General features: G+C 53.3%; 10 protein-coding genes across 10 annotated transcripts; 3 read left to right on the forward strand and 7 right to left on the reverse strand.

The window, feature by feature from the left end:
• Window positions 1-71: 71 nt before the first annotated feature.
• N7510_004395 (uncharacterized protein) lies at window positions 72-5364 on the reverse strand (the record flags this gene model as incomplete). Its single annotated transcript, XM_056976321.1, has 16 exons — window positions 72-356; window positions 425-577; window positions 626-811; window positions 867-1380; window positions 1442-1842; window positions 1895-2962; window positions 3017-3196; window positions 3246-3314; window positions 3370-3439; window positions 3495-3553; window positions 3607-4294; window positions 4342-4449; window positions 4504-4769; window positions 4826-4929; window positions 4985-5181; window positions 5231-5364. 16 exons carry the CDS (start codon window positions 5362-5364, stop codon window positions 72-74), a joined length of 4482 nt encoding a protein of 1493 aa, XP_056836277.1.
• A 420-nt stretch (window positions 5365-5784) lies between these two features.
• N7510_004396 (IGBP1/TAP42 family protein) lies at window positions 5785-6978 on the forward strand (the record flags this gene model as incomplete). Its single annotated transcript, XM_056976322.1, has 3 exons — window positions 5785-5996; window positions 6058-6334; window positions 6400-6978. The coding sequence occupies 3 exons, from the start codon at window positions 5785-5787 to the stop codon at window positions 6976-6978; spliced, it is 1068 nt and encodes a 355-aa protein (XP_056836278.1).
• A 145-nt stretch (window positions 6979-7123) lies between these two features.
• N7510_004397 (porphobilinogen deaminase) lies at window positions 7124-8212 on the reverse strand (the record flags this gene model as incomplete). The annotated part of the gene is made up of 1 exon (XM_056976323.1): window positions 7124-8212. The coding sequence occupies one exon, from the start codon at window positions 8210-8212 to the stop codon at window positions 7124-7126; it is 1089 nt and encodes a 362-aa protein (XP_056836279.1).
• A 435-nt stretch (window positions 8213-8647) lies between these two features.
• On the forward strand, window positions 8648-11557 carry N7510_004398 (putative LON domain serine protease; the record flags this gene model as incomplete). Its single annotated transcript, XM_056976324.1, has 3 exons — window positions 8648-9110; window positions 9177-11412; window positions 11473-11557. 3 exons carry the CDS (start codon window positions 8648-8650, stop codon window positions 11555-11557), a joined length of 2784 nt encoding a protein of 927 aa, XP_056836280.1.
• A 530-nt stretch (window positions 11558-12087) lies between these two features.
• On the reverse strand, window positions 12088-12993 carry N7510_004399 (mitochondrial 54S ribosomal protein uL23m; the record flags this gene model as incomplete). Its single annotated transcript, XM_056976325.1, has 3 exons — window positions 12088-12352; window positions 12474-12761; window positions 12923-12993. Coding segments are annotated over 3 exons (624 nt in total), but the record flags the coding sequence as incomplete, so codon positions are not given.
• Window positions 12994-13199: 206 nt separating this feature from the next.
• On the reverse strand, window positions 13200-14536 carry N7510_004400 (protein kinase RIO2; the record flags this gene model as incomplete). The annotated part of the gene is made up of 2 exons (XM_056976326.1): window positions 13200-14420; window positions 14474-14536. The coding sequence occupies 2 exons, from the start codon at window positions 14534-14536 to the stop codon at window positions 13200-13202; spliced, it is 1284 nt and encodes a 427-aa protein (XP_056836282.1).
• Window positions 14537-14823: 287 nt separating this feature from the next.
• Window positions 14824-17819, reverse strand: N7510_004401 (proteasome regulatory particle base subunit RPN1; the record flags this gene model as incomplete). Its single annotated transcript, XM_056976327.1, has 5 exons — window positions 14824-14850; window positions 14905-17217; window positions 17271-17435; window positions 17510-17574; window positions 17675-17819. 5 exons carry the CDS (start codon window positions 17817-17819, stop codon window positions 14824-14826), a joined length of 2715 nt encoding a protein of 904 aa, XP_056836283.1.
• A 379-nt stretch (window positions 17820-18198) lies between these two features.
• Window positions 18199-20323, reverse strand: N7510_004402 (uncharacterized protein; the record flags this gene model as incomplete). Its single annotated transcript, XM_056976328.1, has 3 exons — window positions 18199-19334; window positions 19406-19657; window positions 19717-20323. 3 exons carry the CDS (start codon window positions 20321-20323, stop codon window positions 18199-18201), a joined length of 1995 nt encoding a protein of 664 aa, XP_056836284.1.
• A 196-nt stretch (window positions 20324-20519) lies between these two features.
• N7510_004403 (mismatch repair ATPase MLH1) lies at window positions 20520-22955 on the forward strand (the record flags this gene model as incomplete). Its single annotated transcript, XM_056976329.1, has 4 exons — window positions 20520-20618; window positions 20672-20851; window positions 20908-21174; window positions 21225-22955. 4 exons carry the CDS (start codon window positions 20520-20522, stop codon window positions 22953-22955), a joined length of 2277 nt encoding a protein of 758 aa, XP_056836285.1.
• A 531-nt stretch (window positions 22956-23486) lies between these two features.
• pps1 (tyrosine/serine/threonine protein phosphatase PPS1) lies at window positions 23487-25698 on the reverse strand (the record flags this gene model as incomplete). Its single annotated transcript, XM_056976330.1, has 4 exons — window positions 23487-23791; window positions 23847-24749; window positions 24805-24891; window positions 24942-25698. 4 exons carry the CDS (start codon window positions 25696-25698, stop codon window positions 23487-23489), a joined length of 2052 nt encoding a protein of 683 aa, XP_056836286.1.
• Between the last annotated feature and the right edge of the window lie 494 nt (window positions 25699-26192).

The following is a 26192-nucleotide window of genomic DNA, read 5'->3' on the forward strand; positions in this document are numbered from 1 at the left end:
GGGAATAGCGTGTCACGCTGGCCATGTGACCGGCTCGAGACTGGTCCATTTTCTGTATCTAAATCACCAAACTAACTAACTACTGCGCTTGCGTTTTCCTCGCTCCGGCAGTCACAGTGGTATCGAGTGCGGAATTCCTCCAGTGCCGTCCCCTTCAGCACCTCCAGCGCCTTTGCACACGCACGGGACCTGGCCGTCCCGTCAGACGAAGCCACATGTGTTCCCAAAGATTCGCCATGCACGATCACCGCCCCCAGCATTCTCGCGGGCTCCCTGTAAACAGTGGGCAGCTCACCAGCCTTGATAGAATAGTCCATGCACCGGTAGATCTTGTCCAGCTGATATACGAGATGCGTCTTAAGATTGAGTTAGCGCCGTTGACGTCAGAGGCAGGAAAAGAAAAAAATATTAGAGGCATCCTGACCGTTGGATGATTATTGGCATATGTGTCGTAGATCGCCATGTCCCGAAAATAGGGCATGATGTGAGCCTGGAAGAACGTTTCGATGACGGTGTAGTCGAAGCCGGAATCGACGAAGATAGCCCCCAGATAGGCCTCGACCATGTCGGGGAGACACTGTGACGGTCAGCGTGTTGTGGCCCTGCTCCGGTTGAATTCCGTTACCTTGGGAGGGTCGTTGATTCCAAGCCAGTAATCCACCGCGCCCTTGCTCGCACTCTCCGCGGTTTCAGCTTCTTCAGCAAAATGGGTGATTTGAGACTGGATGGGGTTGCTGAAATATTGAAGATGCCTGTGGAATCCCAACCTCACTGCCAACGTGCCCAGGAACTTGTTTGAGACCATGGCTATCTACAGGAATTTGTTAGTCTATGCTTTTCCACTCAATATATCAGCCGCCGCCTACCTTGTGCTCCGTGAGCCACTGTTCATCCTTGTCCGAGAAACGATGGAACAACTTCTCAATGCATACCAGTTCCAGAAGTGCGTCACCCAGAAACTCGAGCCGCTGATAGCAAGGAACCTTGGCCCACGCCAGGGGGTAGGATGGGTGTGTGAAAGCAGAACGCAAGAGACGAGGATATTTGAACTTGTACCCCACCCTGTCGAAGATCTGGCCGGCCATGTTGACTTCAAATCCATCTGCGGCTTTGGTCTGATACGCTGGGGGAGTGTATAGACCGCGATAGTCTTCCCACGAGGTTGATTTGTATGTTTCGTCGCAAACAAAAATGCCGACGGCCTTGACAGCCTCGTCAAAGCGGTGCTTGCCGCTACCGGAGAGCATAGCAGCTCCGATCAATGCCTCACATACATCTGCAACTGTCTTGTTTGCAAGAGAGTGGTAGGACTCAGACTTGAGACTTTTCTCATAGCTCCGCCCTCGGAGAAGCTGCAGACCTGGCGGGTACCATGTATTCCTGCGTTCATGAGTTAAGTGCCCGTTGCCCTCTTCACAAAGCCAGAAAGGGGTATACTTACCGAGAGAAGCTCTGGCTACGGATATATTCAAACACCCGCAACTTGGTCGCAGTATCAAAAAGATTCTGGTTGCAGATCAGACACATCCGATTGACGTGATAGTCATACTCATCGTCCTCAGGGTTCTGACAGAAGAGCGAAATTGAGGTGGCCATCTTGAGGAAACTATCGCCCAAAAACTCAAGACGCTCATAGTTCTTCCCCATGCCTCGTTGGACATGGATCTGCTGGTCCCGGTGCTCCTCATTGCTGTCGGAGTCTTTGGTGAAAGCTTCAAGTGCTAGCTCAAGATTAATCTCAAGCCCCAATTTCTGACAACCCTCAAGGACGACCAGGTAAGACTCCAATCTGCTAATGGTTGCTGGAAATGCGAGGCAAGAAGCGACAATTGGCAACGGAATCTGCAAACATTATCAGTCATATCGAACGTGAACGGCGGGGTGAAATACGAACCGCTGAAAGCATGAGCGGCTGTGGACAGATAAAACACCTAGTCTCTTTCTTCTCGGTTTCTGTTCTTTTGTCAAGAAAGTTTCTGCGAAGACCGACTTTCTCTGCCTGCAAAACTGGCTGGCTCCAATCACAGCTCTCCAGAAATTTGGCCCGGCTAGTCTTGGATAAGCTGGTGCTATAGTTCAGGATATCTTCCATGTTTCTCCTGTGAGGCACATTGGACGGAGGAGGGTCAGATGGACGCAAATTGTGCTCGACAGCAACTGGGAAGTATCGGCATCTCCCATCCCAGTAATCGTAGAAGAACCGATCCAACAAAGACTCAGGGCTCATATCGGCTGACCAGTACCACTCTTGGTGTTCCTGAACGTCTTTCATTGCATCCCAGTCAATTATCCCAGGCAGGCTGGAGGTGTCTTTCGCCCTAATGTAGCCTTTGACTGGTGCAATCCAGTAAGGCAATTTCTCGATTTCGTGCTCATATGTCTTGTGGAACAAGTCATGAAAAATAGAGAGCGTGAAGGTAGTTAGGCATTCCATTTCCGGTAATGTAACTGAGAAAGCAGATTTCACGCACGTGGTGCGTATGACAGTCTCAATGTCGTTGTCCAGGTAGATAGGAAATGGGGGAAAGACTGGAAGCCGCTGTCGTGTCAAGAGTATGATCTCTCCATGACTTCGTGTTAGAGGCTCCAATGGGTCGAAGGTAATCACCGTCGCGTAGAGCAAACTTGCGGCAGTTCCTAGCTGCTCTGCCCAAATAGATGGCTTGCAGATCCTATCGTACTGGTTTGTCTTCTTCGATGTGATGGCCAAGCGAGCATTACGCATTGCAGGAAGCCGTCTATGGTAGATGGACCTGAAATGATCATCCAGAAGATTGTTCCTCCGAAGCAATAAGCAGGCATCAAATGCAGCTGCCTGCTTAGCTGTTGATTTTCTGGGAGCTGGTTCCCCAATCAATCCACGGATTGGTGACTTCTCAGGAAGGACGACTTCACAAGTGAACTTGTCATCCACTGACCTCACATAGTAGCTGACCTGGGCAGAAATGTCATTCTCCCATGGCTTTTATTCTGGTATTAGCTTTAGTTGGCGCAACGGTGCTTTGATAATACTTACCAGTGAAGCGGCGTAGCGATCAAGAATGTGAACAGCATGACGGTATGTCAACTTCGCCCTGGTGGAGGGAATAGTGTAGGTCCTTTGCTTTTCATCTTTGATAAAAGACTTGAGATCATGGTCGTATCCGTGCAACAACCGGTCCTCGGGAAGAGACTCGCAAAGATTCTTCATGAGAAACTAGGGAGACAGTGTCAGACAAGCTTGATATCAATCTACTCAGACATACCTCCGCCCTGTGAACCTCTTGCAACTGTAATCTGTGGTCCTCATTATCTCGCTCCATCATAATTGCGTACTGTAGATGATATATCAGTTAGCAAGTGATATATCTCTGGAAAAATCAAACTCACGGTCGAGTCGGCATGTCTTGCCCGCCCGCGGCTCTGTACGTACTGGATGAGCGTATTATAAAGATCAAATCTCGGTTTATCAGCAAGAAAACAAGAAAATACTTTACGAAAGCCTGCTGGCATACCTGACAACAAGATTGCAATCTGGGATATCGAGGCCTTCTTCGGCCACCGAAGTTGCAAACTGTAATAGATTAGACGTCTGCTGACCTTGATCCAGGGGGTTGTTAGACTCACCAAGCAATTAAGTTCACCTTGCCGAAACTTGAGCAAGGCCATAAATTGATTGCGGAAGGTGGTTCTCATCGCCAATGTATCGCCTCTTCGGACCCCGACGAGCAGACCTGGGCGAGTGTTTGGGATTTCCAGTTTCTGGCAAAGCTGCATGAGTGTTCTAGCAGTACTGCGCTGAGTCGTGAAGACAATGCATTTTGTATCTGCTGATACTGCAAAGTGCTCTACCAATTTCTTGAACAGGAGTTGGACCTTGGGGCTCAGCTGGTTCAGCGACAAGGGATCCTGGAAAGGGTACAGCTTCACAAACTCGCTGGCTTCTTTGATCCGCTGGATATCTCTTCCTGTACTCTCTGCTGCACTTTGTGGAGATTGAGCCCCCGGGTCAGACTCTCTGCTGAGACGTCCTTCCAGCTGAGGCAGCACGTCCTCGGCCAAAACGTGAGTCCATACTTGATCGGCACACCATGGTCCAAGCTCTGAGGTAGCGTTCAAGACCCAACGAAAAACGCGTTCGAGAATTTGAACGTCTCCGAACTGCTTCACCATAATCTTGAGCAATTCTGTTGCACGGGGTGGCTGAGATGTCTCGTACGGCCACACGACCTCGTTTGGTTTCTTGACGATCTGCCGCAGAAGGGTCATTTTCGACGTCGTTGCTATCTGGCTATCGAGAAGTGTCTCAAGCCTCCTATGCACATTTAGTATCTGGTCAATGTGTCCAACCGAGGTCCCTACGTTGCTGCTGTCAGGATATCGCCTTTGCCATCAATTGGAGATGCCGTCATCCCAAGGATCTTCGGCCGCTTTGAGGGGTCTGCCGTAAGGTAGAATTCCCGGACAATTCTATCTTGGCGTCAGCTCAATCTAATGTCCATCTAGGGAGAAAGAGAAACAAACCGTGCATAAGGGTGTTCCTTCTTCGTGTGGTGGGCCTCGTCGAAGACCAAAAGATTGATTTGGTCCATCTTGATAAAGGCATTGTGAAGGCTATGACACAGAATCTCTGCTGTGCATACTATCACCATGTTCTCCTTGAGCTGTTCGTCCCAGATCGGTTGGTCCCAAAGATCTGTTCCCATCGCCCCAAATAAATAAGCCACATTCTGATCTATGTTGTTGCGCAGCACTGTTGACTGCTGAAACACTAAGGTCACACTGTCGACCTGAATGGAGCATATCTTAGCAGCTGCCAATTGGTTGTCCAAAGAAAACGACCTACCAAGAAGAAGGACATTCGAGGAGGTATTCCATTGGCACGGTTCACAAGCTCTTCTTGAATAGTATGCTTGAGCAGAAGGACTGCAATCAAAGTTTTCCCAGTACCTATGTAGTTTTCACGTTAACAGCCAGTTCAATGTGCCAGAGATATGGGAACTACCAGTATCAAGCACCGCGATCGTGTTCTGAGCCTTTGCTCTTTCAAACAGCTCAATTTGGTATTCACGGGGATCCAGAATGCCCTCTCCGCCATCTTTCCTAGCAACAAGGTCCTTGAGGGACAGCTCTGCATCGGGCCGGTCTGGTCGAGCAGCAGGGTTGTCGTCTGTGAACTCCAGGTTGGCATGTTTTTCGAGTCTTCTCAACCGTCAGACAAGCAGAATTAAATTACAGGAATGAGACTTACAGGGCCTGAAACTGGATTTTGTGTGTCTGGCAGCGGATTGAAGCCTGGAGATGAGCCGCTGGCTTCCCGTTCTCGTCGTTGGACTCATCCCCAGAGATGGCTCCCGGGTCATCGATCTCAGGCATGAGCTCCATGTTGACGAAATGGTCTGCTTCTTGTTGGGAACTGTTAGGATTGAGGGTGAGGTGAGATGGAGGAGCAACGGAAGAGAGGAGAAGAGAAACAGGTGAGTGGCGCTCAAAGGTACAGGGTAGCGACAGGACACAAAGGAAGAAGTAAAGTAGCAGCAAACAGATATATATAAGCAACGACAATACGGGTCTTTGTTTGCGCTCACTGCCTGGCATGTCGTGTAGTAACTAAAGCTCTACTCCGATAACCAAGCATTTATGAGACATGCAGTCATACTATTTCTTCTAGCATTCATCTTCACTACACCGATGTACTATATACTTGGGTCGATAAGATGGAGCTGCCCTATCTTATCGCTCCCCCAAAACTCCTGCATCCACCGCGGGGCCTGACGCAGTCTCTTTTCCCTCGACAAAACCACTATGGAAGAACCTCAGAGCCTACGGGCGCTGTTTGCCACCGCCAAGGACAATAAGACAGCACTGGCATCGCGCGGTGACACCAACACCGACACGTATCGCGACGACGTCAACTCTACTATCGCCAAGTTCCGAGAATGCCAGCGCCAGGTTGGCATTCTCTCATTGTTCAGCTCCAACGAGACTTTGGATGATGTCTCCACGGGGGATATCCCGTACGACTCTTGGTTCTAGCTGAGACGTGTTGCAGATGTGCGCTGACACCTCTCATTCTAGGTACCTGATGCTTGAATACCACCTGGCCGAATTGATGCAGCGGGCGCCCAGCACAGATCGCGAATCAGTCCTTCGAAATGCACTAGAACAATACGAGAACTTCCTCTCGCGTGTGGCCGAATACGGACTCCTGTCGGGTGGGGATAAAAAGCTCTTCGACCAATACCTGGCCAACCCATCGTCATTCACATTGGCTCCGGTGAATGATGCGGCGGCGCGGCGGGACATCAAGGTTACGCGATTCAGAGAGGAGAAAGAGTTGAAACAGAAGCTCGAGGTTCGTTGACATTCTGCCTGCTTGAATTGTGGCGGCCAATACTCATGTTTGTGTGTGTTGGATAGTACCTTTCTCGGAACGAAGCTCGACTCCAGAGTGACGACGACGATACTCGGAAACTCTACCTGGCCGAAGTCCAACTCTATACACATCAAACATTTCAAGCGCTGGATCTCCTGGTGCAAGAATTGTCGATCCTCGCCGCCATGCGCCATGCGCCACCACCCACTCAACCGGTGGACGACGATGCAAGACAGCGGAGCAATTTGGGAGGAGAGAATTTCTCCGATCGGTTGGATCCGTCTGTGTCACAACTACTAAGAGGAGGGAGAGGAGGCCCGTTGTTGAATACGAAAGGAAGGCCGATGCAACCGTTCACCTTGCTGGACAAGCGCTCGCAGCTGCAGCAAGGAGTGTTTCGGTCCGGTCACAACCTCCCGACGATGACAATTGATGAATATCTGGAAGAGGAACATCGACGCGGGAATTTCATCGAGGGTGGAGGAGAGCAGTCGGGGATACCACCCGAGGTAGACGAGGATGACCTGGACAAGGCCGACGAGGAAACGATGAAGGCCCGGGAGTGGGATGAATTCAAGGAGGCCAATCCACGGGGAGCCGGAAATACATTAAATCGGGGTTGATCTGACTGCCTTGGGGATTTAATTAGGCTATTCCTGTCAGAATATAGAGAAATTGATCAGAGAAGAGATATCATAAACTGCATTTTTGTCTCATTGGGTATATGCCTAGTTATAGGGCCCAGGAACCATATGTTTCAGGTCCGTTCTAAACAGAGAAGGCCTCTTTGGCCACCTTTTTCTGCTGAATGGCTTCAAGAATCGCACCGGCGCCCGCATCCACCAAAGCCTGGGCGACAGTGATGCCAAGAGCCTCAGCGGCGTCGGGCGAATCGACCTCGCCAGACAACTCGATCTCGGCAGCTTCCTTGCCGTCCACGCTGACCACGATCCCCTTCATCTTCAACCGCCGAGTCCCTTCAGAGCTTTGCTCCCACTCCGTCTCAACTCCCAGCGGAGCACTGCAGCCACCCTCCAGGGTGCGCAGCAGACTGCGCTCCGCCAAACACGCAAGCGTCGTATCCCGATCCTCAATTTTCGCTAGGATCTCTCGCAGCGCATGGTCGTCCTTGCGGATCTCAATCCCAAGAGCACCCTGACCAACCGCGTAGAGCATGCCGCTATTCTTCGAGTCAAGGTACTGCGTGATGCGATCCCCAAGATCAATGCGCAGCAGACCGGCCGCCGCTAGAATGATGCAGGTGTAGGGACTATCATCCGCATCCAGCTTGGCGAGACGAGTATTGATATTGCCGCGGACATCTTGAACCTTCAGATGGGGGTAATGGCGCGCCAATTGCGCCGTGCGCCGGATGGACGAGGTGCCGACCACGGAGCCGGCGGGGATCTCCGAGAGACTCTTGTAGGGGAGCCCCTGCTTGACCACGAGAACGTCTCTGCTGTCTTCGCGTGGCATCATCGGGCCGAGGGCGCAGGAAGGAGGAAGATTGGTGGGGACATCTGGGGTTTGCGACGTGGTGAGCTTGACTGAAGAAAATGACACCAATGGGGGATACCAATTGAGGGATCTGGCGGACGAACCTTTCAATGAATGCACGATGAAGTCGACCTGGCCGGCCATCATCAATTCCTCCAATTCCTCGGTCCACAGGTTCTTGGAGGTGAACTCGCGCAGCGCTATCATGCTCAGGTCCCCGGCGGTCTCCTTAGAGAACACGCGGAAGTCATAGTGGGGGAAGGCTGCCTTGAGGGCAGCTTTCACCGCGTCCGTCTGGACCAGGGCCAGCTTGGACGCGCGGGTGCCAATGGTGAAGGAGGTGGTGGGGGGTGCGGCCATGATGCGGGGAGGGAGGGACAGAGGAAGGAAGGAAGAGGAAGAAGAAACGCGACTCCGATCAGTGGCGAAGATCTGTGGTGGCCGGGTCACGGGAGTGCGCAGCGAGAAGATGGCAGGACAACCTTTCAAGCCTATGGAATATTATTTTCGAAGATGAATCCAATCACTTTAATGTTTTGCTTCGTCCGAGTCGTCTACCTAGTATACCTAGTATACCTGCCATCGATCTCTGTGTTTGGCTTAGATCGTCGCCACGACGTAGTCCGTTACTAGCCTCGGCTCCGGGGAATGACGAGCACCTGACTCTTACCCACCCCCGGACCGACCATCGCTTCTGGAACCTACTCTTCTTCTTCCTTTCCTCCTCTTCTTGATATTCTTATTCCCATAAATCCCATACTCTTTCTATATTCATCCTTGCTGCCAACCTCCTCGATGGGGTCCAACAACGGCCGAGCCACCAAGCTCCCTCTCGTCCCGCTGGCCAAGGGCTCTGTCCTGCTGCCCGGCGTGACTCTGCGCATCCCTGTCTCCAACCGCCCCGATCTCGCCAATCTTCTGTCATCCCTGGTCGACCGGCCCAAGCGCGATGGCAGCTCCATCACCTTCGGCTGCATCCCGCTGAGCTCGCCGTTTCTGAGCCGGGATGGCCAGCAACTGCTGGAGGGCAGCGACACGGACGACACTCGGCGCGCAGAATGGGACGGAATCGATGCGGGCCAGGCGAGAAAGGACGATCTTTTCAGCACCGGGACAATCGGCAAAGTGATCGGGGTTCAGCGCCGCGCTTATGCCGAGCCGTTCCTCCTCGTCCAGGGCGCGCAGCGGTTTACAGTCAAGCGCGTCCTGAAAGATCGGCCATACTTTGAGGCTGAAGTGCTTCTACATGATGAGATTGGTAGGTAACCCCCAAAAGTGGATGGCTTCGAGGAGTCTGACGATGCTCTTTTTGCTGCACCAACAGCCCCCGCACAGGGCGATCCGGAAGTCACCGAACTGTTCCAACAGCTGAGACAACTCTCGCGAGAACTTCTGACTCTGTTGCGCCTATCTTCACTTTTGTCGGCCGCCTCGGGCCGATTGTCGCCACTTGTTGCGCGCAAGTTCGAATTGTACATTTCCAAGACTGAATTGTCACAGGCTGGTAGATTGGCCGATTTTATGGCCGATGTGTCTGATGCAAGCTTTGAGGAGAAACTACGGATCTTGGCCTCGTTCGATGTGAAAGAACGGTTGGAAAGGGTCGTCGAGATCCTGACCAGGCAAGCGCAGCACATCAAGAGCAGCGTCAAGGTCACAACCATTAGTAGCACCTCCTTCCCTCAGAATTCCGATATTGGTCAGATTGACCCACGCGAGCGTGAACTGCTAGCAAGACGCGCCGTTTCGGGCCTCTCTGGCCTCGCACCCCCGGGAGCTTCAGGCTTACGGGGGGGCGATAACGAAGAGAAGGAGCCGAACGAGGTGGACGAACTTCAGCAGAAGCTTGAGGAAGCGCAGCTCAGCCCCGAGGCTCGTAAGGTTGCGGATAAGGAAATGAAGCGTTTACGCAAGATGAACCCAGCCAACGCCGAATACGGAGTCTGCCGCACGTACCTGGAGAACCTAGCAGAGATTCCATGGACCAAGGTGACAGAGGACCAACTGGGACCGGACACGCTTAAGAGAGCCCGCAAGCAGCTCGACGATGACCATTACGGACTGGAGCGGATCAAGAAGAGGCTGCTGGAATACCTTGCCGTGCTGCGTCTGAAGCAGTCGACCAACCAGGACGTCGAGCGCCAAATTGATGGACTGACGAAGGATCTGGATGTCTCCACGGCTGGCGACGTGGAGAAGGATGTCCCTATGATGTCAGAAACTGACCGTGTTGCTCTGGAGACAAAACTCGAGCTCTTGAAGTCCAAGCGCATGACTGACAAGTCTCCCATCTTGCTCCTGGCCGGTCCGCCGGGCACTGGTAAGACCAGCTTGGCGCGGTCTGTGGCTGCGTCGCTGGGACGCAAGTTTCACCGTATTTCGCTCGGTGGTGTTCGCGATGAAGCGGAAATCCGGGGCCACCGACGGACCTATGTTGCGGCCATGCCAGGCCTGATCGTCAACGGCCTGAAGAAAGTTGGCGTGGCCAACCCCGTTTTCCTACTGGATGAGATCGACAAGGTCGGCGGTTCCAACTTCCAGGGCGACCCGTCTGCCGCTATGCTGGAGGTTCTGGATCCGGAGCAGAACAACAGCTTCACTGACCATTATATTAACATTCCGATCGATTTGAGCAAGGTGCTTTTTATCGCTACTGCCAACTCACTGGACACGATCCCTGCGCCCTTGCTAGATCGCATGGAAACCATTTCTCTGTCCGGATATACGACTGTCGAGAAGAGGCACATCGCTAAGCGACACCTCATCCCTAAGCAGATCCAATCCAATGGTCTCTCCGCCGGGCAGGTCGACCTTTCAGACGAGGTAATCGACAAGACAATCACATCCTACACTCGCGAATCCGGCGTCCGCAACCTAGAACGCGAGATCGGCTCGATCTGCCGCCACAAGGCAGTCCAATTCGCCGACGCCGGGGACGCCGGCCGCCTGGGAGATTATAACCCCGTCGTCACGGTCGACGATCTGGAAGACATCCTGGGCATTGAACGCTTTGAAGAAGAGATCGCCGAGAAGCACGGCCGTCCTGGCGTGGTGACGGGTCTCGTCGCATACTCGACCGGCGGCCAGGGCAGTATTCTGTTTATCGAGGTAGCCGACATGCCCGGCAACGGACGCGTGCAGCTGACCGGCAAGCTTGGCGATGTGCTGAAGGAATCTGTCGAGGTGGCCCTCACCTGGGTCAAGGCCCACTCCTTCGAGCTGGGCCTCACCCACGACCCCAACGAGGACATCATGAAGAGCCGCAGCTTGCACGTCCACTGCCCCTCTGGCGCGATCCCCAAAGACGGCCCCTCAGCTGGTCTCGCCCACACCGTTGGATTGATCTCCTTGTTCAGCAATAAGCCCGTGCCGCCCCAGATTGCCATGACGGGCGAGGTCTCACTGCGTGGCCGCGTCATGCCTGTCGGCGGCATCAAGGAGAAGCTGATCGGCGCCTTGCGCGCCGGCGTCAAGACCGTGCTTCTCCCACAGCACAACCGCAAGGATGTCAAGGATATCCCGCAGGAAGTCAAGGACGGACTGGAGATTATCTACGTGCAGTAAGTTTTAACCCTCTCTGTATCTCGCTCGATTTCATCGTCTGACTTTAGTTCCTACAGGCACATCTGGGAAGCACTCCGCCACATCTGGCCCGACGCACACTGGCCAGGCCAACACATGAATTTTGTGGAGAGCCGGCTATAGTCTTGGGACTTGTCTAACTCCTAAGGCTGGTTGTCTCTTCCCATTTTACTGGACTGTTGCACCGTGTTTTTCCCAACTGCTCCAATCGTTTCTTCTGTGTCTTTGCATAGCGTGATCGTCTCTCTACCCCATTAGGCTCATTGGCCGACTCTGACTTAGTGTAATTATCCATTCTTTTGGCTGCCGTGATATGTTGTCTAGTTCAAGAATTCCTGTCTATATTTCAACGTCCAATATACAGTTCAACGTTCAATATGCAGTATTTTCTCAACACTTTGTGTCTGGCAAGACATAAAAATGCTGTCAAACTGTTGCGAAGAAATAATTGGATTGATATAAAATCTCGTTCGCAAACAGATATAGTACAGGAAAGGGTAGAAGATCGAGCATGATCTAAGAGGTAGGAAGATCTCCATCAAATGCAAAACGCCGGGCAAGAAAACAAAAGAAATACACAGCGTGCAGCCGCACATCGTCCGACAAGACATCTCAAGACTCATCATAGCCACCGACTCCCTCGCCTACCTACCAGCCTCACCACTCTCATCCTCTTTCTTCACCTGCTTCGTAACCCGCGAAATCGGCTTCAGCATACCCTGGTTCGCAAAGTCCATACCAAGCGCCTTCCATGTCGGCCGCCACGACTCCGGATCGGCGAGAATCTCCTTCGCCTGTTCTGCGTAGGCCTTGCGCTCTTTCTCGTTGGGTTTCTCTGCAAAGTCGGTTGGGCCATGCGGGGCTTCGGACGCTTCCTTTGCGTGTACTTCGTTTGCGTCCCAGGATTCCTTTTCCCATCTGTGCGTTTGAAGTGGTTAGTTATGTGTTTGGAAGAAATTTGGGTAGAATATGGAGGGAAGAATAAATCAAATGCTTCTTCCCTCCGATGATCCCAACGGAAGAGGACATGAAAACATACGGAGTCAAATCCTTCGGCTCCTCAGGCCAAACAAATGGCTCGACCAATTCAACGGTCATGCGCTTCTCGGATTTAGGACGACGAATGGGACCACGGCCTTTTCCGTCGCGCGTGACACGAGTGACGGGCTGCATCTCGACATAGCTGCGGATACTGCGGACGCCGACGCCGTAGACGTTCTTGAGGTAGTCGCGCAGATCGAGTTTGTTGAAGCTGAGGGGGACGCGGAACTGGGCGTATTGGGGAGAGAGATTGGGAGTTCGGACGAGGGCGACGACAAAGCTGGGTCTGTGGCACGTTGCGGTTAGTTATTTTGGTATTCTTGCTGGATTGGATTGAATTGATGTGGTATGCGAGCGACTCATGTAAGGCAATGGTGCATCGGCCAGTTTTTTTGGTCTGGCTTCGCCTGGGGCAGTTAGGTGTGAGGAATTGGGGATTCGACGTACAGATACACCTTTGTGCGTCCCCATGTTACTCGCCCAGCAAGCGCTCCAACTTTTGCGGCTTGGCGCTCCATGATGGCGGGTGATGAGGATGAAGTCGGAGCGACCACTCGGGATGAACCAGAGTCAACAAACTGCGCTAGTGGCCGCTCCGCCCGCCGTAGATCTATAGACTCTCAGAACCGAAGATAATTGTTACGTGAGATATGAAGTATATTACACTCTAATTGTCATGCACGGTCATTAAAAATAGACGGGAATCCCTCTACCGCCACTTCTCTCAAACCCGCAGCTCCTCCAATCGCCGGGAGCTGTCGTCAAGGCTATCCGAGTGTCCCGTTCCCTCCTCCGGTTGTCCATCGCTGTGATCCTCCTCAGAACCCTCCTCTTCCGCATCTGAGTTTTCATCTTCATCTTCATCATCATCTCGAGATGCACCCGCATCTCCGTCAACACCAACTTCCTTCATGTACGCCTCCAGTTCGCGGGCCATCTTCCTCGAGAAACCCGACGCCTCCACTTCCACATCCAACCGCTTCCCCGGATTCTTGAGCATATTTTTCTTCGCATCGGCAAAGAACGGTCCCGGAACATCACTGACAAAGTGAAACTTGCGCTGGAAGTACCTCTTGATGCAGTTGACATCCCGGTCGAAGTACATCTCCGCATTGACATGGTCGATGGATACCATTTGCGGGAAATCAATAAGCACAGGCACAAGTCGAATATTCTCATCGTTCTCGTCATCCGCGTTCGCAGGTGCTTTGCCTTTCGCATTCGGATCCTCCTCTTCCTTGATCAAGATATTGAACTCGTTAAAGTCACCATGAATCAGGCCGAACCGCGCCAACTCTAGAATAATGTCCATCAACTCCGAGTACAGCTCCGCGGGGCGAGGGACCTTGGATATTTGGCGGAGCGGGAAAGCATCAATCAGACTCATAACGATGGTATGCCGATTTTGGGCAATGGGCTCGGGCACGGAGAATCCGTTCTCGCGCAGCGCTTTCATAAACGCAAACTCTTTCATCGCCGCTAGGCGAGACATGTACATCCACGAGCCCGTGTTGCGGTGGCGCAGGTAGTCGCGATTCGTCTTGACAGTTCGGAAGGAGATGCGGCCGAGACGGTGGATTTTGAGAATTCGTTGGGCGCCGCTGCTGTGTGCTACGACGACGATGTCGGATTCCTTGCCCACGCCGATCTGGTTGCCGACTGAGTAGATGCATTTTTGTTTCTGGTGCGCATTGAGCGCGAGGTAGTCGAGTCCGCCATAGGCGAGCCGGTAGCCATCATCTGCGCGAGAAGGATGGAGGGTCAGCAGCTGAGTAGTTCGAATTTCCCTGTAGAACGTACATTTCGCATTCTTCACCTTGGCGATCAAGTTCGTCTTCGCCAGAACCGAGATCGACCGATGCACGCCACTACCGCCTCGCAGGCCGGAGAGCTGCACGATCAGCGGCGTTGGAACCACTTCGTGGTTGCGACTACCAGCTTCCACCTAGTCTCGCGTGAGTCGTGATGTCTTTGGCCGAAGGAGGGGCAGATACATACCCCCGCAAGCACCCGGAAGTCCTCCGAGGTGAGGTAACGAATCGCTTTTGCGTCGAGCTTCATTGCTGTGGAAAATACGGCTCGAAAAGTGGGAGAGATGATCTTTTTCAAACCTTCGGAGGTTATCAATGGAAGCGCTGGCGGCGAGAAAATCGCGATAACGGCCGAGCCCTAAGCCCTATTTCCTATTTGGGAGGTAGTCAGAGTACATGGACTACACTACGGTGAAGAAGCAATAGAGAGAAAATAAAATTTGCATGCTATTTCTGAGTCATTTTGAATACATTAGATCCAACAATACCCCGACCACTATAAGACCGCATGTGGACCGGGATAGCATCTATCATGAACTACTCGGGAGCTTCATAGTCCGGATTCTATGTGCATTGTTAGCAAGTCAGATCAATAAAACGAAGAAGAAAGGTGCCTACCTTGCGCAAAATAACCAAGCCTTCCAGGATGCTGCTGAGAGGGATATACTGCTCATCCTCCAGCTCAGCCCTCTCACCATACGACAGCAGTACCGGCGTGCTCTGTGTCTGCCACCCAGTGATGGTCTTGGGGCGACCAGCCTGGCCGACCACGTCCACGGCCTGACCCACGCGGACATTGACGGTGAGTGGTTGCAGATCCTCATCAAGAGTAACGAGGAACCGTGGGAACATGGCAGTGATGAGGAAGTAGAGAAGGTAGTGGTGTTCGGCGAGGATGAATTGCTTAGCATCGATCAGGGACACCAGCACGGTGAGGAGACCCGCAGCCGAAACCCGGGAGAGCACCTGGCGATCGGTGTGGAAGGGGTTGAGCGTCATGGTGCCCTTGCCCATGTGCAGGAGACCCTGGGCAATGCGGACCATGAACAACGAGTTCTGGTCGCGGTGGTAGTAGCTGGCCAGTTGTCGCAGGAGTTGGGCTAGACGGGCGTTGTTGGTGCCCGCACCGCAAAGACCCATGGCGAAGATGGCGTTGATGGCGACGTCGTTGTCGTTGTCGTGACTGTACCGCGACAAGGTGTCATACACCTTCATCTGCGGGTTACTGGGGCTGATCAAACCCATGGCAAGCGGCACAGCGCGGCGGATGTTGCTCGAGCCGTAGTGCATGAGATGGCCAAACTGGCGCAGAATCATGTCCTGACCAACATCCTCACCCATGGCAATCAAGGACAAGCCGAGCACAGCATAGGACTGGACAAGCTCATCACCCTTGTTCTCTTCCTTTTCCTCGATGAGGTCGTTGCAGATGTGGAGAAGCTCCTGCAACTTCAGTACCGTACCAGTGCCAGCCCACGCGCAGACCGAGGCCAAGACGGATGTGGGCTTAGCCATGGGGTGGTCGACCGCCTTGAGGATGTCGAGAATGACGTCGACTTCTTCCTGTCGGCCAAAGTATAGCAGTGCCAGACCAAGGGCCATGAACCGCGTCCACTTGTCCTTGAGCTGCTTCTGACGTTCCTCATCCATGAGGGTTGTAGCGATCGCCTCGCTGACCTGGTGATTCGACGACCCAACAAAAATGAGACCCAATGAGACCGCGGCCATGGCAGACAGCTGCATGTCTAGCGAGGAGTCTTCCACTATGGGAAGGAGGATCTCAAGGAGTTCCTCCTTGTTCGACCCAGCATAAGCCAAGCCAAGTCCCATAATCGAAGCCACCCGCATGGGCACATTCTTCGCTTCCAAGTTGTCTGTGTCGCTCAGCAGGGCGAGGGCAGGGTCAGAGTCGAGCCGAACACCAGAGTTGAGGATACCAATGGCAAGGAGTGCACCGGCCTTGACCTGGTCCTCCGACGCGTAGGTGAACTTGTCGATCTTGTCCAAGCCATCCTCCACATCCCGGTGCAGAAGCATACCCAAGGATGCGGTCGTCGACAGCATACCATCATCCTTTGTCTTCCACACCCACGTGCCCTTATCACCCTCAACAAGCATCATCTTATCGTTGCCAAAGCCGGCGTTCGCAAAGGAGTTGACAAAGGCACTAGCCAGGTTGTGTCGAGCTGAGTCGAGATTGGTCAAGCCTGCTCCCCGGCTGCTCTCTAGATGTGTCTTGTAGATATCCTCGGGCATCTTTGGCTCCAAGATATTCAGCTCCTTTCCAAGAGACTTGAAGTGCTTGGGGATCGATGTGTTGTTCAGGCAGTCATTCAAAGCCTCCCCTTCCTCATCCTCAGCAGGCAAATCAAGCCAGATCTGCTGCCGAGCGACCAGGAACGCCATCTGCTTCTTGAGAGCCACGTCGGTTGTCGCGTTGATGTCACTCTTGATGAGTTCGACGTCGTTCAAACGGATGGCAAGTACAATTGCCTGCGAGAGCTTGTTGTAGCGGACGTAGATCTCGTGCGCAGTCCGCAAGAACTGCTGGTCTTCGGGGTAAGTGAGGAGGTTGACCATGCTGACCATGTACAGGCAGACACGGGGATAGGTGTTCTCATCCACAAACCGAGGAATTTCCTCGATAATCTCGAGTTCACTGAGAAGATCGACTGCATCCGCTTCGGCATTGTGGCTCAGGAAGTAGGGAACCAGCGACAAGGCAAGGTCCACCAGATCTTGGGTGTCGTTCTCCGCGTTCAAGCGGTTCTGGTATTCCTGTCCAATCTCCAGCGCCAGGTGTCTGACGTATTCGTGGCCCCATGAACCCAGGTCTTCCGACTTGGCCAACAAGCGGTACTTGATTGTCTCCAGCTTCTCCTCATCCCCATAGGTCATACCCAGGACGGAGAGCATATCGGCCAAGGAATCCTAGAGACATAGAAAGTCAGATCTGACGGTTAGAACCGGGACGAGAAACCAACCTTCACCGAACCTGCTGCCCACTTCTCGTACAGTGCTGTCAGATCATCATAGTGCGGTCGGAGGAACTTGAGCGGCTTCGGGACGGCGGTCATGGAGGAAGTCGAGGTCTTGATGAAGTTCTTGATCGCATCCAAGGCGGGCCCATAAAGCGAAGTGTCCGGTTCCTGTTGTTGGTAAAGAATCGAGCATTAACGTCACGGTTCCCTAGCACTGCCGGCTGTGGACAAGATGACCCTACCTTTAACCGCTCAACAAGCATCTCAAGCTCATTCTTCAATTGTTGGTCTTCTTCACTGAGCTCTTCTGTAAAAAGTAATCCTGTCAGCTTCTGCATCCGTTGGCCGATGACAGGGGGTGTGCGCCGTTCCAGCCAGCACCTGTCTCGAAGACTGTCGCGACCTACCTTCTTGCGGCTCCTCATCCTTCTTCTTTCCCTCCGCTGATGCCTTCTCGTCGGTTTGAGGCTTCTTGCCGTTCAACTCGCGGACATCTTCAACCTTGCCCTTGCCCTTGTCGGCGGAGGTTGACTGCTCGCCCTCGTTCGCCATTTCTGACGGGTAGCTGGCGACCAGGTCTGGGATAAGTCCAGGGAATGAGACAAAGAAAGATGGTCGAAAGGAAAAACAGTGATGGTACAAGCGGACAAGAGATGGAAAGCTGCGCGGACACAGCAGATGCAGGTGGATTGGGTAGCTGGTGATGCGGAAGCAACGCAGAGCTGGCGGACTGTGAGCTCCTCCCGGATATTATGTCAGCACCGCCAAGGCTTCGTCATTGTTTGGATGCCTTTCCATGGACATCTACGGAGTGTCTACGGAGTCTATTTGCATAGAATTCATTCCAATGGAATAATGGTTCCATAGCATTCATTATACATGGTGATTATTGCAGCAAAAGACGGATCGAAGAAATTATACCATATTTGAATCATCCACCCAGGCAGAACAGATCGCCCGGAGGCTCATCGCTTGTCGCATCCTCGGAGCAGCCTCCATACTTCACCCGGAACTTGGTGGCATAGTCCTCCGTGTGTTGTAAGAAGGTGCTGGGAGTTAGAATTTCCCCGTCATAAGAAAGCAACGGCAAAGACTCAAGAGGAGGAAGATCCACAGAAAACTGATCGAGAAGAGGCATGATGGTTGACTTGCGGTTCAGCGGCTTTTCAACAGAGCCCAGAGTCAAGGCCTTCAAGGGTTGTTTAGGGTCGTCAATATTCTGGACGGTTCGAGTCGAGCTGTCATGGACGAACTCCTCGGGCGGCTGATACAACTCATTGTGCACAGTTGCCAAAGACGATGCTCTTAAGCCCGGGAATGACGGATAGACCATATAGTAGCCCTTCGCATGGATCAGTTCCAGCAAGTGCTCCATAAACGCTGGGTAGCGTTTCGAAACCAGTTTGGTCTGTGCAGCAGCAGCAGGCTGGATTTCGGCAACTTCCAGACGATTGGAGAGAAAGGTATGAAACTCGGCCCATTTGTCGCCAAAGTACAACGCGGCATTGCTATTTGGTGCCTGCCAAAGAAACGAGGGGAGCAGTTCTTCCTCACGTCCCAGTTCGTTCATGATTGGGGCTGACGGGGGGTTGAATCGCTCAGCATCAGCGGTGGGTGTGGACGATGGCAATTCGAGAGAAATGCCGAGCAGTTTCGAGGACAACTGGTTGGCTCTCGCGGACTGCTTGTAGTGCAAGATGGAGTACTTCAAGTAATGATAGAAGGATGGCGCTAGCTCGGCTTGTGGGGACAGTAGAAGCATATGGGTCACCTTAGGATCCCTTGGATAAAAGGACTCGACTGTCCAGAGAGAAGATTCCGCTTCGTCCATCTGGTGTCGTGGGATGCGTCGCCGAAGGGTAATCCGGCCTGTCAGCTTCGAAAGACGTTTCGTTCGCTCGAGGAAATCAAAGAGCTGCGAATCAACTCGCGGTGGTAGCTCTATTGTTAAGCTGGGGGTCGACCCCAGATAGTCCGCTGCATCCAAGGAGCGGATCAGTCGAATCAAGGTCCCCGATGATTCCGTGGGAGCGTGGACAACCATCTCAATATGGATGTCGTTCCAGACTATTTATTTACATCCCATATCAGTAAAATAATCAAGGCAGAGGGCAGAGCACAGCCAGAGGACTTTATACCTTGCAGAGCGCTGCTATCGAGTGAAGCCATCCACATGAGATTTGTTGATGCGGTAGATAACCCGATATGAGCAATACCAGATTCTGTGCAATAATCCATGACTCCATTCCAAAAGAATGGATCCTCCCAGTGCTTTCCTTGTGTGATGATTACCGCTGGGCGAAGGTAGGCGTGTATAAACTCTAGACCTCCAAGCACAGACCGTTGCATCCGGGATTCTGTGGACTGGGGCGCAAAGTCCGGGCGACTGTCTGTTGGTAGGGTGAGCATCATGAACAATTGTCAAATGCGCCATAGTTCTAAAACATACCATGCCAGGTCATTGGGCATTCCGAGTCCGCAATCCTGTTCACTTCCTTGATTCCCTCAATCGAAACCTCGTCCTTGCCCATCAAGACGAAATGCACACTATTCACCCGCTTGCCTGCCATCCGACATGCGAGTGACAGAAGATCAGATACACAAGGGAGGCTCGATGCGGCGAACACAACTGCGCTACTGGCCATCTTCTCCTTCTCGGGGTACTTGTGGCGCGGAAGCGACTTGGCCAACTGGTAGAATTGAACCTCTCCATCGTATCCATCTCCAGGATTGATATCAATCTCTTGGTTTTGTTGCGACGGCTCTGCCTTGGGTATAGCGGGCACCTTAGCAGCGTCGCGCAGTGGGACGTGGTTCTGTTGTCGCAGTCTCGCGAGGTCGGGGCTGTACCGTTCGGCGGCAGGGGCCAGATCTGTGGGCATGTATTTGAAGAACAGCCATAAAGCTCCCACCGCGACCAGGGTGAGCAGGATCCGGCGAGGACGAGGCTTTTTCCATTGTCGTCGGGGCTCGAAGCGTGTTGAGAGTGGGCGGTGGTCGTCGTCCTTCTTGCCTAGCTCTTCATCGGCCCACAAGGGCAGCTTCTGGGGTGCCATTCCGGACATAGAGAAGGATCGTATGCTCCGAGGGAGCGTGAAGGGCCCGAGGTGGCATTAGGACGAGCAAGGGGGGAAGATGATGAGGGTTGTGAACGAGAGAAAAACAATGAGATCAATTGATCGACGGATTCTTATCGCCTGCGCGACATGCCCAATCCACCAATCCACCAACCAACTCTCCCCACTACATGTCATGGACGGCGAGATGGATGTCGACGCGACTGACCAGCGCGGGACAAAACGTGTAGCTGAGTCGGACACTCAGGATGTCTCCAAGACCAAGAGGATCAAAGTGAGTCGCGTGTGGCACAATGGCGTCGGATGTTTGCTAACCAACCCGCGCAGGCCCTGGATCCCGATGTCGTCAATAAGATCGCCGCCGGCGAGATCATCGTCGCCCCAATGCACGCGCTGAAGGAGTTGGTGGAAAATGCTGTGGATGCAGGCTCGACTTCCATCGAAGTGCTGGTCAAGGACGGGGGCCTGAAGCTGCTGCAAATCACCGACAACGGGCATGGTATTGATGTACGTCGCTTCTTCCTATTTGATTGACAATACAGCTAGCTGACCAACTCCGTCAGCGAGAGGACCTGCCCATTCTCTGTGAGAGATTCACCACCTCCAAGCTGAAGGAGTTTGAGGATCTGTCCTCCATCGGAACATATGGGTTCCGCGGCGAAGCACTCGCAAGCATCAGCCACATTGCGCACCTGACCGTCACGACAAAGACAGCCAACTCGAGCTGTGCCTGGCGAGCGCACTATGGTGATGGGAAGCTGGTCCCGGCAAAGCCAGGACAGAGCGCCGCGCCCAAAGCCACGGCTGGGCGCGGCGGGACTCAGATCACAGTAGGTTCTACGCTTGTATCGCGCGATTCAATAAGTAACCGGGGTCTTAGGTGGAAGATCTCTTCTACAATGTCCCCACCCGTCGTCGCGCGTTTCGCTCCTCGAGCGAAGAATACGCCAAGATCCTGGATGTGGTCGGCCGGTACGCTGTGCACTGCTCGGGAGTCGCATTCTCATGCCGCAAGCACGGCGACTCTGGCGTGAGTATCTCTACCCCTGTCGCTGCGAGCACTGTCGACAGAATCCGTCAGATCCACGGTAGTGCAGTGGCGAACGAAATCATCGAGTTCGAGACAGCGGACAAAAAGCTGGGGTTCCGGGCTTCGGGCCTGGCGACCAATGCCAACTACCACGTCAAGAAGACTGTGATTCTGCTATTTATTAACCATCGTGCAGTGGAGTCGACGGCCATCAAGCGGGCAATCGAGCAGACCTACTCTGCCTTCTTGCCCAAGGGTGGACATCCATTTGTGTACATCGACTTGGAGATCGAGCCTCATCGTGTGGATGTCAATGTGCACCCGACGAAGCGGGAAGTGAACTTCCTCAATGAAGACGAAATCATCGAGATGGTATGCAGCGAGGTCAGATCCAAGCTGGCGCAGGTGGACACGAGCCGAACGTTCCTGACGCAAAGTCTGCTGCCAGGCGTGCAAGCCATCGAATCTCTCCAACGCGATCAACCCATTTCATCCGAAGCAGCAGCAGCCGAGCAAGAAAGGCCAGCAGCAGCAACTCCGAAGACACCAGCCACATCCAAAAGACCCTATGAAAACAATCTCGTCCGCACAGACTCTAAAATCCGCAAAATCACATCCATGCTAGTCCCAGCTCCGAGTCCCTCCCAAGACCCATCCCACGCCAACGCTGCCACCGAACCAGGCAATCTCCCTCCTGACGACGGCCTCCAATACGAAACAACAGAACGCCAACCCCTCCGCATAGCCCTCACATCGGTCAAGAACCTCCGCGCCATCGTGCGCAGCGATATGCACAATGCCCTAACAGAGATGTTCGCCTCACACACCTATGTCGGCCTCGTCGATGAGCGCCGCCGTCTAGCAGCCATCCAATCCGGTGTCAAACTCCACCTCGTCGATTACGGCCTCGCAGGCAGCGAATTCTTCTACCAAGTCGGCCTAACGGACTTTGGGAACTTCGGCGTGATTCGCCTCGACCCGGCACCCAAACTGATCGATCTCCTCAATATTGCCGCGGAGACGGAACGAGACGAGCATCTAGCGCAAAACCTGCCACCCCAAAGCCACGACGACACAGAGGTAGAGACCATCTTCGCCAGCGCAGCGGAGAAGGTAGCTGCCACGCTGATTGAGCGCCGCAATATGCTGGACGAGTACTTCTCTCTCCAGATCAGCGCCGAGGGCGAGCTACGCGCCATCCCGCTCCTGCTGAAGGGGTACGTCCCCTCGCTGGCGAAGCTGCCGCGGTTTTTACTGCGTCTGGGCCCGTACGTGGATTGGAGCTCGGAGGAGGAGTGCTTCCGGACGTTTCTGCGGGAACTAGCGGCGTTTTATACACCGGAGCAATTGCCGCTTCCTCCATCGAGGCGGGATGAGCCTGGTGCAGATGTTGAAGATGTTGGACCAGATGAAGATGAAGAGTCATTTATTCGGACCCGGCGTGCGCAGATGGCCCGAATGTTGGAGTACACTCTCTTCCCGGCTCTCCGGGCTAGACTCGTTGCTACGACGGGTTTGTTGCGGGGTGTGGTGGAGGTGGCTGATTTGAAGGGGCTGTACCGTGTGTTTGAGCGGTGCTGAATGAAAAAATTATGAAATGCTATGAATGACTAACTATTTTATCTTGAATCCTAAGGATGGATGCATTGATGCATCGATGCATCATGTTTAGATCTTGCATCAACAACATATTCCACATGCAATTCAGCGCTTCATTTCAAAAATGTATCCATGATTCAGTAGAGATGAACCCCTAGAAGATGTGACAGATGTAAAAAGAAGATGAAGATCGGTGCATGACTCTTTCAAGATGGAGCGAATCGTGTAAGATCGGGTGAAAAAAACCAAACAAGAAAAAAGGCAGAAAGTGCCGAGTCATAGCGCTAAGACAAGAGAAAACGGATAAAAAAGACAACAAAGATACAATCGTTAGAAGAGAGAAAGAAAAAGAAACGCCCTGATGCGCCACAGACAAAAATAATCCATGAGAAAACCGGTTCTCGTTCATATCATAGTTCCTCGTAGCATCTCCTGCCTCGCGCTGAGAGTTCAGGCAATTGTTGCAAAAAGACAGAAATTAGAATCGTGTAGGTAGGTGTGAGTGGGTGAGGATCAACCCCTGGAATATGGCTTGTTGAGGAGTGCGATCTCGCGGGCTATGGTGGGCCACTCGAGCTCGCGTTTCATCGGCAGGCCTCGTTTCTGCATCTGGAGCTCCTCCCATTGCAGGAGCTCGTAGACGAATCGAAGATGTGGTTGAATGATTACGTTCAGTCGGCGTGCGCGGACAAAGCAATACGCTCGCGGGAACGACAGGCCCTGGGTTGCCATCACTTCTGCGATGCAGATGCTTGCAGATCGGGAGACGCCCACTCGGCAGTGAACCAAGGTGGCGGTATTATCTTTCTTGCCACGGCCTACAGGTAAACGGTCAGGAAGCTGGTTGGGAAGTGACTCGGTGGTAATACTCACCAATGAATTCGAGACACCGGTCAAACTCCTTGCTTAGAGGATCAATACCGTTGTCTTGGACGTTGTCAATATACATCAAGCTCTCTGATCCCCACTTGGCGCGTTCCTCGTCACTCCAGGTGACAGGCTCGCCGATGCTCAACACACGGCGGATGCCAAGTTCCCAGAGTAGCTCGGGGTTATTCGCATGGGCAAGGTTGCCAAGATACAAGTAGGGCAGGATGCGACTCGGGAGAGAACCATCAATCTTGAGAAACCAATTGGGGTCTCCCATGTCTGTCACGTCGATCCGCCGACATTCAGGGCTCTCTTGCAAGAGACGTTCTTGGACATGACACAAGAACGCCACGTCGGTGGGATAGGTGAAAAAGTTGCGTTTCTTTTCACAGTGGAGCCTGAGCCAGGCTTCATGTGCAGGGACGCCCTCGGCGAACATGAAATAGGCAATGGCCAGCAGCGAACTTTCAGTATAGCCATCCGCGCAGTGAATAAAGACTCTGCGCGCCTTCTTGCGGAGGTGAACCATTGCAATGTCACCGTCTTCACTGTGGATAGACTCATCCGCTGGCTCATCTGGATGTGTGAGGTAATATATCCAACGAATGGTGTTGACAAAGTCCTCAATCTCACGAGTGTGGCCTGATGGAAGGACAAGCGATCCTGACGAAGGGAACTCCATGCGCTGGGAGCCTTTTTCTAGCTGCTTATCAGTCATGGCCAAGAACCGCGGCCCGGGGATGCTGGCGAGATCGCTCGCTTCAATCAGCAGATCATAAGATTCTTCCAGTCGGTGCTCGCACACCCCGGGCCTCAGCATATAATCTGGAGTGGGGCCGAGCCAGACATTGGTAGAAATCTCGGAGGCCCGGGACATGCTGCACATTTCCAGTCTTTCCCACTGGACTAGAGAGTGATGTCAGTTAATTTTCAGTGAAAATGATGACAAAAAGGAACATACAAAAGTCCATAACTTGACCGGTAAATCCACCTTTCGAGTTGATCGCGATCAAGCTGGGATGTTGCTTCTCCATCTCGGAAAAGGAAGCTGTATCGAGTCAGCGTTGGGATTTTCTTGTTTTTTTTTTTGTTACGTACTGGAGACGACGAAGGTGTTATAAGAAGGTCGTTCTTGCGCCGGGTCATGTTGGAGTCTATACGCATGCTGCGCCGTCGCAAACTCCTCGGCCAGCGCAAGGAGTTCCGCTTTGCTCGCACTATCCTCTCCGTAGACGACAATGTCGGACATAGCAGCCAATTTGGCCGTCTGGATCTGAAAGTTGCGCACGGAGAACCCTTCCCGAGGGTCAGCCATCAAGAAACGCGAGGCCGGCGCCGGCGCCAGGACTTCGCCGGGACTGACAGCACCCTTGATGCGCGCCTTGCTCAGATCTCCGCCCAGCTTGATGATGGTGATGCCGCGCCAGCATTTCGGCGACCGGCGCAGCGACCGTTTCCGACTGGCGAAGAACCCCAATTGCAAATGGTTATCCTGGTGCAGGCCATGTAACCACGGGAACATCTGCGACGGGTCCGGCAAGGGCTGCGTAGACTGCAGGTCCAGCGCCGCGGCCAGAGTGTGAGCGTCGATGGCATATACCGTGGGGCAGGTCGAATGCGATAGTCGCGTAAAGCGGTCGGGCGGGGAGAGGAGGGAGACGGGCTGGTCGACGGAGCTGGTTGGGGATGCGGGCTGGGAGCTTTCTACTGGGGGCCCCGTCGGACACACTGGCAGGTGCTTGTTTGGGATTGGGCTGGGCCGTCGATTGACGGTCAGCGCCGAAGGGATGGAGGCGGGAGGAGGAGGAGTGGCATGGCGCAGGGTATGGTGCTGCTGGACCACGACGGTCGTCATGATCAGAAAAGGCTGGCCGAGCGTGGGAGGAGTAACAAGGTCGAGATCGGCAGCCGCAGCGGCAGACAATCACATCCTTTGGTCGTGAATGGAGACAGAGGATGGAGGGGGCAATGGTAACCAGACCAGAGAGCGACCCGTAGGGGGATGGATGGTTTAGAAGATGGAGGAGGGAGGAGGGAAAAGCAAGAAAGAGGGACGGAGAAGAGGAGCAAGGGGGAAGTGGAATGAACAAGAAGCAAGCAAGTGGGAAGAGGGGCAGTCTGTGGTTAGGGCCGACCAGTATACATCCCGGTCCATCCTCCCCTCCAGAGTACCTTTTCCGTGTGCGCCTACAACAATCTGATTATTATTATCATCGTCCGCATCATCACCATCATCATCACTGCTTATCGGCGTCATGTCGTCCCACCCAGCCGTTTGCGTCTCCACTGGATCTCTTGTCTCCATCTTGGTCTCCCTATCGCTCTGATACACGCTAACCAGCTTCCACG

The sequence above is a fragment of the Penicillium lagena genome, assembly GCF_028827675.1.
Source record: "Penicillium lagena strain IBT 129212 chromosome Unknown utg000002l_segment0_segment0, whole genome shotgun sequence".
Classification (NCBI taxonomy): domain Eukaryota; kingdom Fungi; phylum Ascomycota; class Eurotiomycetes; order Eurotiales; family Aspergillaceae; genus Penicillium; species Penicillium lagena.